Source organism: Eulemur rufifrons, chromosome 7, assembly GCF_041146395.1.
Source record: "Eulemur rufifrons isolate Redbay chromosome 7, OSU_ERuf_1, whole genome shotgun sequence".
NCBI lineage: Eukaryota > Metazoa > Chordata > Mammalia > Primates > Lemuridae > Eulemur > Eulemur rufifrons.
The window spans coordinates 270,225,969-270,241,823 of NC_090989.1; the positions used below are offsets into that span (position 1 = coordinate 270,225,969).

A 15,855-nucleotide genomic window follows, 5' to 3' on the forward strand; every position below is an offset into this window, starting at 1 on the left:
TAGTGCCTGCTCTGTGCTGAGTATTTCACAGGTACTCTCTTAGTGCATCCTGTGGATCCTTTGAAGATGGTACCATCATCATCTTCTTATAATGTGCTTAATCATGGTTCTTCCTGCCATGTCATTATGAACAGAAGACTTGAACAAATGTTAAATTAATTAACTGACCAATAATACAACATAACTTAAACTAAAATAAGCATGCATATCTTATGAAATGGAATGACCTGGATTTGTTTTTTAAGATGGAACCTGGAACGTGGGCCTTATGACTGATGTTTTTAGAGCACAGCTGCAGACCCACTGGGGGATGTGTTCACTTTGAAGACTTCACTTTGAAAGCCTGAGAAGCCCCCAAAGTGCAAGTAATAGAATATCAGGAAAATGCTCGTGGCAGGGCAGTGACATGGCCAGATTTACTGTGTTTTCAAAAGATCACCCCAGCTGCCAGGGGGGACGATGGATTCGTGGGTGACAAGGCTGGATGAAGAAGCTGCGGCAGGAATCTGGGTGAGAAGTAATGAAATCTCAACCAAGTCAGAGGCAACGGCCCAGGAAGTAGGGGATGGATTTGCAAGACTCTGGAGGCCCAAGGAGCAGGACCTGGATGACAGTGCTAGTTACTCGCTACTCTTTATTGAGGGTCGACCATGTGCCAGGCACTGGGCCAAGCACCTTGCAGGTATCATTTCACAACCCACACGGGATGTTGGTATGATTAGCACTGTTTTACAGAAAAGGAAACTGAGGCTATGCACAGCTCTTGTGCATTTGTTTAAGATCATTCAGTTAGCCACTGGTGGAATTAAATTTCCAATACAAAGGGCTGCTTTTAAAAACCACTATCTGAAACTGCATGAGCCTCAGGGAGCTCTACCTCATATCCAAAAGATTCCTCCCCTGCTTTATTTGAATGCCAACACCTCCGTTATATTGCCGGTGCGATGTTGGGGAGTGGCGCCTTAGCAGCTGTCTCATAAAACCCTGTCACAAACAGGAAGGCAGCAATTAAGTCCTCCACTAGCCATCTCATGTCTGGCTAAGGATGACGCGCTTCAGCATCCACCAGGCCTCCCAGGAGGAAGCCACAGCTACAAAAACACATTGGAGCTGCTTTTAATCATGTGCTTAATTCCATGGCACTGGTTCTTAACTACCCATTCCATCTGCTGGAGACCGCTGGGCACATGGACTGGGTGTAGAACCTAATGAAGCAGGAAGAAGCCAGGGCCCCCACTCTGGGCCAGACATCCCATAACCACCTTACTAGCAGGAGGAGGGCAGCAACAGGGAAGGACAGGAGATTCAGACCATTATATATGTGATTTTGATGATCAATGCAGCTAACAGACCATTTCCCAGATTATGTCGCTATAGAAGTTTCCATTCCACAAGGCACTAATACATGTTCCAGGAGGAAAATACAGTCTATGGTCAAGATAATAGCAAGACATCAAGTTAAACAAAGCAGCTCAGGTTTCTGTACTGCAGGACTTCTCAGAGCCTTTAATAGATTACGTTCCATTCAGGAATCTTCACGAGGAAGAGGGAGCGTGCAGAATTTCCAAAACTTATTTTGACCATGGAGTTCTCTTGTCTAAGAAGATCTTGATAGGCTGTGGTGAACAAGTTTGGAAGTTTAGGGCTGATATATATTATCATTACTCCTCTCCTGCAAAAATCTTATCCAACGGTAGCAGCAAAATTACAAGCACAGTGCTACTAAGCTGTTTTGGAAATTGCTTTAACAGCAGCCACTTGAGCACATTTATTGCATTACATGTCAGTGAGTTTGTCTATGGGGGAAGCAGGATTCTCTGGAGTCGGTACCAGGAGGCTTTGGTTCATCACAGATTCCTCGTACACCATCCATTTAAAAGTTATAAAACTGAGCCACTTTCCAGTAATCTTTGATGTTAATATACTCACTTATTCAACAAATATTTATTAAGCACTTTCTTATATTAGGTTTATAAATATGAAGCTCATACTTTAGAGAGAAGGATAGTAAGCAAGCAAAGAAATAAAAAATTTAGACTAAATTACTACTTTGGAAGAAGTACAGAAAGAGTGATGTAAAAGATAGTGGCAGGTCAGAGGCTGAAAGGAACCAAACTGTAGATTGGGTAGTCATGGAAGGCGGTTCTGAAGAGCTGACGTTTGAGCTGGCATAGGTGAGAAGGTGCCAGCTCAGACATCAGCGGAGGCCAGATAGAGGCATGGCAAGGACAAGGAAAAGCAAGTTCTCAGATGCTAAAGAGGGAAACGTTGGGTGTGTTCCTGAAACACAAAGGAAGACAGTTTGGCTGTAGAACAAGGAAATGCAGAGAAAATGACGTTAGGAGAGAGGGCAGGAGTCAGACCCAGATCATTCAACGTCTACAAGCCACGGTGCCGAGTTTGGATCGTACCCTAACAATAACAGGAAACCATCAAAGGATTTTAGGCAGGAGAGTGACCTTATCTGGTTTACTTTTCTACAAAGATTACTTTGGCTGCTCTGGGGAGACTGCATCGCAGGGAGGGTACAGTTGTAAGGAGAAGGTAAGAAATGACAGGGGTCATAATGGCGACAATGAAAGGGAGGATAGATTCGACATACATTGAAGAAACACAAATGAATGACTTCATGCATAGTTCTCCAAGACTCCATCTGATCTGTAAATTAGCATAATTTGAAACCGATTTCCATTAACAATCTAACTTTGAAATTCTGCTCTAAGAGAGGTAGACAGACAGATTTGTAAGTAAAGGCCAAGTCTTATGCAAAAACCAAAACCAAAAATATTAGGCTTCTATGTGGTATTATCTGTGATGATGAAATATTAAAAACAGCCCAAATACCTAAGAGTAGGTTAAGATAATTATGGTACATAAAAATGATATTTTTTGAAAAAATTCAGTGACATAAAGAATGCTTAGGCTATGATGCTAAGGAAATGAAAAAGGGTAAGTAATAAAGAGCGGGGAGGTCTTGGACTTGGAGTCTAGTGTGTTTATGTGGCGTGGTTGTATAGAGGACATAGGAGGGGGATTCTTAGTGAATGGTGAAGGAATAAAGATGCATAGATAAAGCTGAGTGAAATTTTGAGGAACTCTGAATGCCTAAACCAGAACAAACATAAGATAGCATTTATTCAGTCCCTGAGACATGCTATCTGACCTTTCCAAGGTGATCTACATTCATCATTTCATCAGATCCTCACAGCAATCTTCTGGGGGACTGGCACCCCCATTTTGCAAAAGAGGAAACTGAGGCTCAGAGAGAGCCAATGATTCTTCCAAAGCTATGCAAGTTGAACCCTAGTAGGTTGGGATTAGCACTCAGCCCTTTCTGACTTCCAGGCCCCGACTATTTATCAAGACACAATGGTTCAAACCTGGAGTTTACCACTCAAGTTCCATAAAGGAACTCTATCATTTCTTCTGCCTCAATTTATGACCTTAGCTTAACATGCAGATCTTGCTTTTTTACAGGATTCCGGATTTTATAGAATTCAGACCTAGACATCCTCTCACCAAATAGTAAGCATCTACTATGTGTCAGGTACTGATTTAGGTCCAGAAATGTAAAAATGATTCAAACAATAAGACAATCCCCGGCTTCAAAGAACTCTCTGTCTAGCTAAGGAAAGAACTAGACAAAAACAAATTATATTACACAAAAATGAAACCAGTGCTTAACACATGTATAAAGAAAAGCTGGGAGAATTCATAGCGAATTGTGACTGTGAAAATCAGTGATGTCTTCATGGAAATGTCATTCATGTTGAGCTTGGAAAGACAGGTAGGATTTCACCAGTGTAGAACACAGTGGTTAGGTTAAAAGGTTTGAGACTCAGACAGCTGGGTTCTCCCTGGCTCCACCATTTACTGGAGTGTCCCTTGGGCCAGTTACCATAGCAATCTGTGCCTTAGTGAGATCATCTGCAAAATGGAAATTACCATTGTATCTGCTTGAGAGGGTGGCTGTAAGGACCAAATGAGATATATCAAATGAGATATATATATATATATATACACATACATAAGTATATGTATATATATAATTTAGCCTGCTGCCTGGAATATGTTTAGTGTCAATAAGTAGCAATGATTATCTTAGGGGCCAGATAGGGGGTTTCATGCAGAGAGAATAGCACAGGAAGGAACGTGGGAGGACAGAGCACATGTATTTACAAGAGACAGTGGAGGTCAGAGCTTTGAGTGGCTCTGAGTGTCATGTTCATAGCGTGGACAGGTCTGAAGGTGGTAGCTACTGAAGCTGAAGAGAAGGGGAATGACATGATCAGAGCCAAGTTACAGGCAATGAAGTGAGAGGCGAGAAGAGGAGTGGCCAGCTGGAGAATACTGAGTGGACTGAAAAAAAAAGAGATGATGTTTGGAAATCAGCCAATGACAAGTGGGTTCCTGTTATATACAAAGCCACGCAGATGGTCAGGGGAAGACGATGACGATGATGATTAAGATGAAGAAAATGAAGAAGAAGATTATGAAGATGATGAAGAAGAGAAGATGATGATGAAGAAGATGATGATGATGGTGAAGATGATGAAGCAGAAGATTATGAGATGATGAAGATAGTGATAAAGATGAGGATGATGAAGATGATGAAGAAGAAGAGGAAGATGATGATGATGAAGATGAGGGTGGTGATGAAGATGAGGATGATGATGATGTTGATGTGGGAAGAGAGAAAGGGAAGGAGGGAAGAGGAAAAGAATCAGGAAAGAAAGATCTGCTTTTTATTCAATGCTGGGCTAAGATATCGTAACAACCCTGTGAGACAGGAGTGACTTGGAGAAGTAGACCGATTTGCCCTGGGCGACATGGTTAGTTAGAGCAGAACCTAAATTTGAAAGCAGTTCTAACTAGTTTACAATACTCCTGCTGTTGACTGCTATATTATTCAGCCTACTAAAAAGTGGGCCCAAACCCCTGTTCCTGGCCCCCAGCCCGCGGACGCCTTCCATTAGGATGTTCTGACTCTTTTGTACTCTCCAGAGTGACACTAGATATCATTTAAAGAACATCTACTGTGTGCAGGTCCTAGTGTTAGACACTTTCCATATATTGTCGCTAATCTTCCCAATCACTCTAAGATTTGGAGAATCCATTCCCTCTCTCAGATGAGGCAGCTGGGGCTCAGAGAGGTTAGCTCTGGATGCAGGGAGCACAGGTTTGCCATCTCCAAGGGGATTTATCAGAGAGAGAGAGTGGCAAGAGTTCTATGAGCACAGGGGGACAAGGGAAGAAGGCACAGCTCTCCCCAGCAACTCTGGAACCTGTGGACAGCCCGCTGACCTCCTGGCAAGAGGTCCAGGAGAGCCTACCTCGAGACTTGCTCCTCCGCTTCCGCTTCCCTGCCGACGCACTGCGCGGGGCTGGCTGCAGCTGACCGATTTCGATGGGCGTGTTAGCGCGGAAACTCTCCTTGAACTTCTGCATCAGGGACTCCACTGTCTCCTGCGTCGCCTCAGCTGCTGCTACAGGGTGGCAACAGGGCTGAGGTTAGGGCTTGGCCCTTGCTCAGCCCCTGGAGGACTGGGCCTGGCCACCCTGAGTCCCTGAAACTCCCTCCATGACCCATTAAAGATATAGAATCACAAACCACTAGCTAAGCACAGATGTATTGCTGGCTTACTCATTTATTTATTCAACACCTGCTATGTTCCAGGCACTACTCTAAGCCTTGAGATACGGTGGTGAAAAGTCAGATACAAGCCATTATTCAAGTAATTCATACTTTAGCAGGATACATATCTAGATAATTCCAACACTGTGCAATATGTCTGTGATAGGTGAGTGCAGAATTCCTGAGGAGTACCCAAAAGGGTCATCGTACCCATCCTGGGAGTCAAGGCAGGCTTCCAGGAGGAGGCACTAGCTAGGTTGAGACCTTAAGGTGGAGTAGAAATTAGAAAAGAAGGCAGAATCAGGCTGGGCTTGGAGAGGAAACAGTGTCCTGCACCAGTGATGATCTGAAGCCAGAAGGATAACAGTGCTCAAGCAATGGAAAGTAGCTCAAGGTGACTGCAAGGGACCTTATGAAGACGGGCTGCAGGAGATAAGCCTGGAGAGATAAGGATACCCTGTAAACCACATTTAGGAGTGCAAATTTTATCCTAATGACAAAAGGTTATCGCTGAAAGGTTTCAAACAGGAAAATGACAGGTTCAAATAAAGTCATTTTGAGAATAATTATTAATTAGAGTATGCAGGATGCAAATTGAGAAAGAGAAGGAGGCCAGCGCTGAGGCTTTTGCAGTAGCCAGCCAGTGGCATGGGTGGCCTGAGCCAGGACGGTGGCAATGAAGGTCACACAATGTGTTAGAAGATAAAAATACAGAGCTGTGGATGTGTAGATCACTTAGCACCATATCCCATTTTACTAAGGGTAAGTTGAGGCCCCAAAACAAGATACACAACTTGGTCTGAGCTAGGAAGTGGCAGAAGGAAGCCTTCTAACCCCTATTCTAATGTTCTATTTGCAACTATACCCCCCACTGATCTGTTAGTAGCCACATTTACACAACGTTTCAAAACTGAGACTGGTAGAAATTTCCAGTAAATGGAGAGAGTGAGGTCAGAAGGGCAGAGAGAAAAGATCAGGAAAAAATAGAAAGGCTTGAGCCGGAAGGAAAGAGGCAACATGAAAGGCAAGAAGAAGAAACTAGAAAGAAGAAAGGGAAAATCGCTGAATGGCCTCAGTGCTTTTGTTCTGAGAAATTCCCAAAGAAAGCCCTGACTTTGAAATCTTCAAACTCAACCCTCCCTCCATCTATGTCTCTGGAAGCTAGGAAATTTTTTCTTCGGTTTGAACTACCTGCTGTCTGATGACCAGAGATGGGATGCACCCAAGATTTCTGTTTCTTTGAAGGAGTTTCATCAGATGGACAAAGAAGGCTCCCAAACATCCCAACACCCATCTCTAAGAAGCACCTGTTTTCCCAAGAAAGCTACAGATGTTTGTCTATAGGGCAAGTCATACCTAGAGAGCTGGTTCGATATTGGGTTCTGTGCGAAGTCCCATCTTCAGGGACACAGGGGCATCTATGATTGCTAAGAAAGAAACACTTGACAACACAAATGAACCACGTGGTGGCTACAGCTTCCTCACCTGCCTCTCTTACTGTCTCTCTCCCCAGATATCTCAGTTAGGTCTCCTTGAAGGTGAACCAAGAAGACCCAAAACATGGGCTCCATCTCCAAGCTTGTGACCCTCCAGAAAGAGGCTACAGTATGATTCTGAGAAGCAATGTCATGCCCAATTTTAATTCCTTAAACTCAGAGTGAAGTGTGATTTGCCCAAAATTGTAAGAGGTGGGCTATACTGTGGTCAACAGTCCAGAACAATTCATAGTCTGGAATCCTGAAAGGGAAGGACCCACACAGGTCTGTCAATATTCATTCATTCATTCATCACTCCATTTATTCATCCATTCATTCAGCAGAGTTTACAGAAAAACCACCATGTACCTATGCTGAGTGCAGAAAGTGTACCGTAGTCAGTTTGGGCTGCCATAACAAAATACCACAGACTGGGTGGCTTAAGCAACACACATTTATTATCCCACAGTTCTAGCGGTTAAAAGTCCAAGATCAGGGTGCCAGAATGGTCAGGTTTTGGTGAGGGCCCTCTTCTTGGCTTGCAAACGGCCTCCTCCTCTCTGTGTTTTTACCTTACAGGGTGTGTGGGGGAGGGGGAGAGATAAAGAGAGAGAGAAAGAGAGAGAGATGTCTCTCCCTTCCTCTTCTTATAAGGCCACAGTTCAATCAGATTAGAGCCCCTTCTTATGACCTCATTTAATCTTAGCTACCCCTTAAAAACCCTATCTCCAGAGACAGTCTGCTCTGGACTAAATTGTGCCCCCCACCCCCCACCAATTCATGCATTGAAGCCCTAACTCCCAAATGACTGTATTTACAGATGGGGCTTTCACTAGGTAATTAAGGTTAAATGAGGTCACAAGGGTGGGATCCTAATTCAATAGGATCTGTGGCCTTCTAGAAAGAGTAAGAAAGAGAGACCACTCTCTCTCTCCGTGCACACACACTGAGAGGCCATGTGAGCACGCAGCATGAAGGTGGTGTCTGCAAGCCAGGGAGAGGGCCCTCACCAGAACTCTACCCTACTTGCACCTTGACCTTGAACTTTCTGCCTCCAGAATTGTGAGAAAATTAATTTCTATTGTTTAAGCCACCATAGTCTGCAGTACAGGTTTAGCATCCTTAATCCAAAAATCCAAACTCCGAAACGCTCCAAAATCTGCAACTTTTTGAGAATCAACATGACACTCAAAGGCTATGTTCATTAGAGCACTTTGGATTTTGGATTAAGGAAAATGAACCTCTATTTTGTTGTGGTAGCCCAAGCAGACTAAAACACAGCCACGCCGGTAGTTAGGGCTTCAAAACATGATATTTGGGGGGACACATTCAGTCCATGACAAGATACCACAGTGAGAAAACCAATAAAACCTCTCATGAAGCTTGCCATATAGACACGAATACCAATACTAAATCATAATTGACATCAAAATGCAAAATGTCCACGTGATATGTATAATGAAGTAGAGGTGACGGATGATGTGAGAGGCTACATTAGAAGACTGTGACCTAGTCCAGGAAAATCAGGGAAGTGAGCAATGTGACCAGGGTGTGAAGAGTATGGTTAACTCAGGTGGGGAGGAAGTAGTGAATATTGGGGGCGTGAGGTGAGAATGGCAAAAGAGGCAGAGAGAACAGTCTAAGCAAAGACCTCTTGGGGAGAAGGAACATGGAAGGGGGTGCAATCGTCCACTGGGGCTGAATCACTGAAGGCAAGTGATGTGAGATCATGCTAGGAGAGAACTAGAGAGCCCTAACCCTAACCCTAAATCTAACCCTCACCCTCTGGGCCTTCTTATGGGTGGAACATACTGAAGGTTTTAGATTGAAGAGTGATATGATCTGATGCGCATTTAGGGAAGACTGATGATCACTCTGGCCGAAGACAGAAGAATTCATTGGAGAAGGATGGGAATGAAAGTGAGAAGACCTACCAGGAAGACAACGCAGTAGTGCCTAAGTCCTGGTATGAGACGCTGGTAGCCTGGAACAGGAGAGCCAAGGTAGAGACAGAGAAGCATATAAAGTAGTGGAGAGTAGGGACAAGTAGCAGAGTACTAGAGACAGAGAAGTGGGCAAATTTGAGAGACATTTTGTAGGTAAAATGCCCTCAGAAGGTGGCGGCTGATCGATAAGGGAGAGAGGCATTGAGGATGACTCCTGGTCTTGCACAGACAGGGAACAGCAGCACCTCCATGATAAGAGGAACTCCATAAGAGACCATGTTTGAGAGGAGTGAACATGAGTTTAGTTTTAGATATGAAAACCCTGTGGTGTCTTTGAGACATCAAAGTGGAGATGTTGGGTAGAGAGGAATCCACACATTCCTTGGAAAAGGCAGGGTGGGAGTATGTGTGATGGTGAAGAACGTAAGCTCCGATGCTGGCACGGTGCAGGCAGCAGAGCACACAGCCATTCCTGATTAGTGCTGGTCGCTCTCCACTCGTCCTCCCAGGTCCATCTGCACCCCCAGGCTCAGTCTGCCCAAGCCCGTGTCCTGGAGGCAGATCTCTTTGGGCTACATCACCTGGTTCCTTGTGATCTGGCTGCTAGGTGGTGTGGCCAGTGGGATGCTCTGACAGGATAGGGGAGGAATTTGGAGGTATTTCTTCCCTTGCTCCTTTCCTGTTTCTGTACCATGTTTTTTATAGAGACTGGGACCCTCAGCAATTACAGCTTCTGCCAGAAGCCCCCTTTCCACAGTCGCAATTCTTGCAGGGCGGAGTAAAACCACATTCTCTCCCTGCCCCTACAGTTCTAGAAGCCAGTAGTGACTTCCTAGCATCTCTTGTCCCCAGTACCTTGACATCTCCATGTTGATTCTCTTCACTCTGCCTATGCCTCTATAAATAGTCACTTCATTGAATTCTCTTTCAAATTCCCATTTCAGGATGCCTTCTTTGCCCAGCTGGGCTCTTGACTGATACAGCATCCCCATCTCTCTCTCTCTTTTTTGTTTTCATGGCTCTGACATTCAGCAATTCCTAAAGGTCAGCCTCTTTCCATTCTGTTATTTCTGTTTCCCTTCTTCTCAGCTGATGCAGAATTGGCTGGCTGGAGGCAGAGGAAGGCACACAGAGATGCAGGGTTTGCTCCCCTGAGCTGCAAGGCTTTCTGATCCCCACCGTAGCAAATCCCATCCATCTGCTTGGCTGCTCTTGCCGCAGTGACAGTGCCAAGAGCCCCGACAGGCTTAGAGAGAGGAGTGCTTGTGCAATCCTCTCCATGGCCGATTTCACCCTGCGTACCACGCCTCCCATCCCAGAGCCCTCCCAACCCCATGCGGCAACTCTATCAATATCAATATATCAAGCTGTCCAAACAAGCCACGTTACCTCCTGGTACCCGCTGAGCTCTGCCTCCCCAGAGCAGCAAAATGCTCACCCATCGCCTGGATGAATGCAACAGATGGTGCTTGTTCTGAGCATCGCAGCAGGCCCAAGAAAGGGGGGAGCAGAGGGGGACACCACCTCTTTCTAATTGACATAGGAGAGATCGTCAGGCTTAAAGGGAATGAATCACTGGGGCCTGAGGAGAGGAGCCCTGGCCTTCAAGCCAAGGCAGAGAGAGACGAGAGGAAAGGAAAAGACGAGAGATGAGAAGAAGGAAACAAGAGTGGAAGAAAGAACTCTGCTCGCTAATAAAGTACAGGGGCCAAGAAACAGGTGGGTAAAGAGGAGTGGGAAGGACAGGAGAGACCGAACAGAGGAGGGAAGCAGTGTGGAGAGGACAGGAGAGAAGATACAGAAGGTGGAAGGAGAAAGCAGAAAAGAGGGCGGCCCTTAAGTCATTTTGCAAAGGCATGAGGGGCATGTTGGTTTCCACATATCGGGCCTCAGCTTCTACACTGCAGAATGGGTGCTGCACGCTGTGTCTACACTGATTCCCAACAACTGTGTCTTCACGCTGCTCCCCACTGTTCTCTCCCCGCACAGCCACCCAGGGTGTCCTACTGATGAAATGCACACAGGTTTGCGTTCAGGTTCCAGCATCACTTTCATCGCCCTCTTTAACTTTTTCAGACATAGTCAGCCTGTGTCAGAAGAAAATTCACAATTCTTGAGTACCAACTCTCTGCGAGGTAAGGAGCCTGGCATTGCCTTACATTTCTCATTTATTCCTTCTAAGTATCGTTAACTCCTGTTTAGAGATGAGGCTACGAAGACTCAGAGAAATGAAATGATCTTCCAGGGTCACACAGCTTAGAAACGGCAGAGCTGGGATCTGGATTCGGGTCATGGTGACTCTGATGCTCTGGCTGTATCCACTGCACCACTCTACAGGTACTGTCTCTGGTCTGCTTGGCGAGTAAAGATGTGTATCTCAGTTTTGGAGTCTGGATGTGTGAGTTCTCTGGGCCTGGAAAGTGACTCTTTAGAGCGTCTGGGCAAGGAGCCCCAGGCAGTCTGGCCCTGGCTGAAGCCAGTGGCTCGACTTGATTGGAGACTGGCCCACTATGCCAGAGGAACCTCGCTCAAGACCATCCAGCCTGGAGGTCCCAGGTTTGGCTCATATCTCATTTTGTCAGTTTTGTCTCATTACAGAACTTTGCTCAGAGAACCAAGAAACAGATGGACATTAATTGACCATATTGCCTAGTGCAAGTGAGAAAGCCTACTCGAGTTCCAATGTTAACTCTGCATTGTGTGGTTTTGAGTTACTTCTTTCCCATTTGCTACCCTCTGTTTCCTCCTCTATAAATGTTTGCTGGATCATTGGGAGGAGTAAATGTAATGGTGTACACAAAATGTCTAACAGAGCTTCTAGAACATAGTAGGAACACAAGAGAGAGCAGTCATCATCCACCTTCCTCTCACTAACCCATCAGCTTTGTGACATTTCACTTAACTCATTCCTTCCTTCCTTCATTTTGAAAGTCATCGGCATTATGAAATAGCCACTTTGGAAATTCTCTTAAAGAGCATGTATTTCCCCTTTTATCCAGAGGTGAAAATAGAGTCACTGAGAGACAAAGTCATGATGACGGTTGGCAGCAGACCGAGGTCTAGCACTCAAGTCTCCTATCTCCACCACTCCTCCCTGCTTCCCAAATTCTAGGGTAATTTTAACCTTAGATCTTGTAACAGTTAATTTTATGTGTCAGTTTGGCTAGACTATGGTATCTAGATATTTGGTCAAACACGATTCTAGATGGATCTCTAACTTTTTTAGATGATATCAATCTTTAAATCAGTAGACTTTGAATAAAGCAGACCACATGGTGCATGGGCCTCATCCAACCAGGTGAAGGCCTTAATAGAAGAAAGACTGACCTCTCTGAGGAAGACGGAAAAGACCATCTTTAGATCTGAGGTGCAACATCAACTCTCCCCCGGGTCTCTGGCCAGCTGGCCTACTCTGCAGATTTTGGACTTGCCAGCTGCCACAATCACTTTAGCCAATTCTTCCAAATAAATCTCGATAGATAGATAGATGGCTAGATAGATAGATAGATAGATAGATGTAGAATGCATATAACCTATACGAGGTGTGTGTGTGTGTGTGTGTGTGTGTGTCCTATTGGTTCTGTTTCTCTGGAGTACCCTTACTAATACAGACCTCAATTTGTGTCCCCAGGCTTTGGATTGGACATCCTCAAATGTCAGGACTGGAGGAAAGGTATTAAGAGAAGACACCCTAGCCCTAAGGTACACCTCCACTGGGAAGACTCAACATCTTAAATAAATGCAAAGAACCACCAAAGGCTGAAGTTGTGAGAGTCCGGTCACTGAATATAATATCCCATCTCACATAGTAGTCACCTCTTCATGAAAAGAAAAATAAGTAAGAAGAAAAACAGCTGGTGTTCCTTAGCCAGATGAGAAAATGCTCCACAACTAGAACAAATTTAAAACCCATGCACACGTTTTAAAAAATGGCTCCCTCTTCCGAAATCTCAGGGGTAAAAAAACTGATGGATAGAATTTCTTCACTTTTTAGTTTTTTCTCCTGTATATTTTCTTAAACCTTTGGTGCCTAGTATAGCTTATCTTCAAGCAAGTGCCTGTAGACAAGACAAATGAACAAAAAGGAACAAATATAAATTGGAAAACTTGGGAATTGCCTTTGCTTATACACAAGATCTTGGGCCTGTCAGTTAATACTGCAGATTTGTAGGGTGGTCATGATTTCTGGAAGGAGAACTGCATTGAGTTTGAATGATGGAATTAAATTTAGTGATATTTTCCTCTCTTCTGTTAAAAGCACAACACATCCCAGGTTCTCTGGAGCTGGCTTCGCAGTCCCCAGCCAGGGCACAGGCGGTCTCTAAGATGCCTTCCAGCTCCATCATCCTGCAGTTCTAAATGCAAATGAATGTGCTTTTGTGAAGATGAATGTGGTAACTGCAATAGCTGTATCCTTCCGTTTGCAAAGTATTTTACCTCTCTCGACTAATGTTATCGTTATGAACTGAACTGCCATTTTATAGAAACCAGAGAGGTAAAGGATATTCCAAAGTCCTGTCCAAGGGAAAAAGGGTCAAGTAACTAGACAGGCTAGGTCAAAGACTTCTTGATCACTTCATTACCACCTTGATGGCAAGGCGTGGGCATGGACAGCTTTTAAATCGGCCACAGTTTAAAATGTTAGCCATGTTTCTTACCAGCTGTAGGACTTGGGCAAATCACTTAACCACTCAGAGACTCGGCTTCCCTAAGTACTAAAACGCGGCTTGCAATTCCAACTCCAACAAGCTGTTTTTGGATTAAATGACATGTTAAAATTGTATCGCTGTGCCTGATACAGAGTGAGTGCTTTAAAAATGGAAGTTAATATTATTATTGCCAAGGGATAGGGAACCTGTGGCCTTCTGATTTCAAGATTTTTCTTTTGTAAGCAACAAAGAAGGCAAGAAAGCTTCGTCTTTCTCTGCTGCACCCCTTTTAATAAAAGGATTTGTTCTGTAATATTTGGATTCAGTCAAAAGGCAGCACTAAAGGACCTGGAAGGCCAGATGTGGCCCTATGGTTGGTTGCAGGTTCCCCACCCCCGCCTCAGTCCGGGCAGCAGAATCCGATGGGAGTCAGAGTGACTAGCCAGATCCCTCTCCGAGATTCACCCCTTCTGTAACGTCACAGGAAGGCCACATCGTGTGGCTCAGCACTCCTTTGCACTGGAAAACCAACAATGGAACAACTTGGAATTCTTCACCCAACACCGTCACCGTCACCGGGTGCTGCATCCAGGGAGGACACTGAGACACAGTGACGAAAGGAGCACTGTCCCTTTTAGAAACAGGACACTGTTGAGTGGAAGGGGCAGGTAAAGCCAAGGAGAACAGGTGTGCCAAATGCCCAGACAGAGAGCAAAGCATAAAACATGTCTCCCGATTCCTTTTGCGAGTGGAAAGGTGACAAAAAACTCCCAGAGGAGCCGCCATCTGGTCTGGGCCTTCAAGGATGTGGAACCAGGTAAAGAGAATGATAGAAAAAATACCAGGAGAAAGGAAAAGGGGCACAGATTATAGAGAAAATACGGCACAGTCTGGTTCTTCTGGAGCTAAAAGTCAGAGATGATTGTATCACCAAGCAAATCCACCTTCAGGCTAGGAAGGAGGGCCTGGTGTTTTCTACCCAGTCCCATTTCCTTTCCCAGACCCTACTTCCAAAATCCCACCTCTTTTAATAGCCCTGCTCTCCAACCCACTGCCCTTTCTTGCCTCTGTTACTGTTGCCCCAGATCCCTGCAGTGAGTCCAACAGACTTGGGTTTAAACCTTCCTTGTACCACGTACTCATGATGTGGCTTTGGGTGACTTCTCTGAGCCTCAGTTCCTTCTCTGTAAAACCTTGGGCATAAATCTCCCTCAAGAATTGTGCAATTTTATTTTGATGTTGTTACAATTCAATGTAATAATACATGCAAAGTGCTTAACACACTACCCAAACCAGATTAAGCGATCAACAAAGTATAGCCTTTATTATCATTATTGTTACCCAGCTTAGCTGAAATGAGCCTGCAGAGGGTCTTGCCCAGAGACAAAGTTCAATGAATACTAGATTCTCCACTTCCCTTTTGGGTAACTCACTGCCTTTGACTAAAGACAGAGGACTCTGACCTCCTGTTGTCTTCTCATGTTCAAATTTTCCCATCATTCCTGGTCCCTGTAACATTCAGGATTTCTATCTCCACTCTGCTCTAGCCAATCTCCATCATGGTTACACCTTGGATCTTGCCATAACCTGGAACCTGGATGTGGCTGCAACGTGAACCCTGGAAGTACAGCTTCTGCTCATGTTCCTCTGCCTGCTCTCACACCTTGCTCTGTTATGCTCATCAAGTTTGTGCTTTGACTTCGAAGAGATCACCAGGTCCTGGATTTTAGGCATATTGTGCCAAACACTTGGGAAAGCATAAATCTGTTGCTGACTATGGTCTAATACCATCATTATGTGCCAGAGGAAGTTGTTTTTCTGGCAGCTGGTTGGCAGAGAGGGGAGAATCCCGCTATTTTTCTCCTACTTCCTTCCTTTCCAGAAATTTAACCTCCTGCGGGTTTCACTTCTTCCCCCAGAGCTTGAACTTCTTAAGATGATCTGTTACCAGGGTTCATCTAAATGTACCATTCCAATTTGCCAAAACTCACAACAGCAATAACAACATTTACGGTTTATGGAGTGTCTACTATGTGACAGGTATTATTTAAGGTAAATTTAGCCATCATTTAACGTCATCCTCATCATGACCATGGGACATGGAAATATCAGCCTCATTTCTTCACTCCTCCCTGAATTCATAACCTTGT

At 44.7% G+C, this 15,855-nt stretch overlaps 1 protein-coding gene across 3 annotated transcripts in view; it reads right to left on the minus strand.

Moving 5' to 3' along the window:
- ASTN2 (astrotactin 2) overlaps positions 1-15,855 on the minus strand; it is an 824,356-nt gene that overhangs the window by 561,113 nt on the left and 247,388 nt on the right. For 2 of the 3 annotated variants that reach the window (XM_069474593.1, XM_069474592.1), the window contains exon 4: positions 5,334-5,486. The exons of the other annotated variant lie outside the window; for it this stretch is intronic. In XM_069474593.1, coding sequence (XP_069330694.1) covers positions 5,334-5,486 — 153 coding nt within the window. The remainder of the gene's footprint in view (positions 1-5,333; positions 5,487-15,855) is intronic. 3 annotated transcript variants of the gene reach the window in all.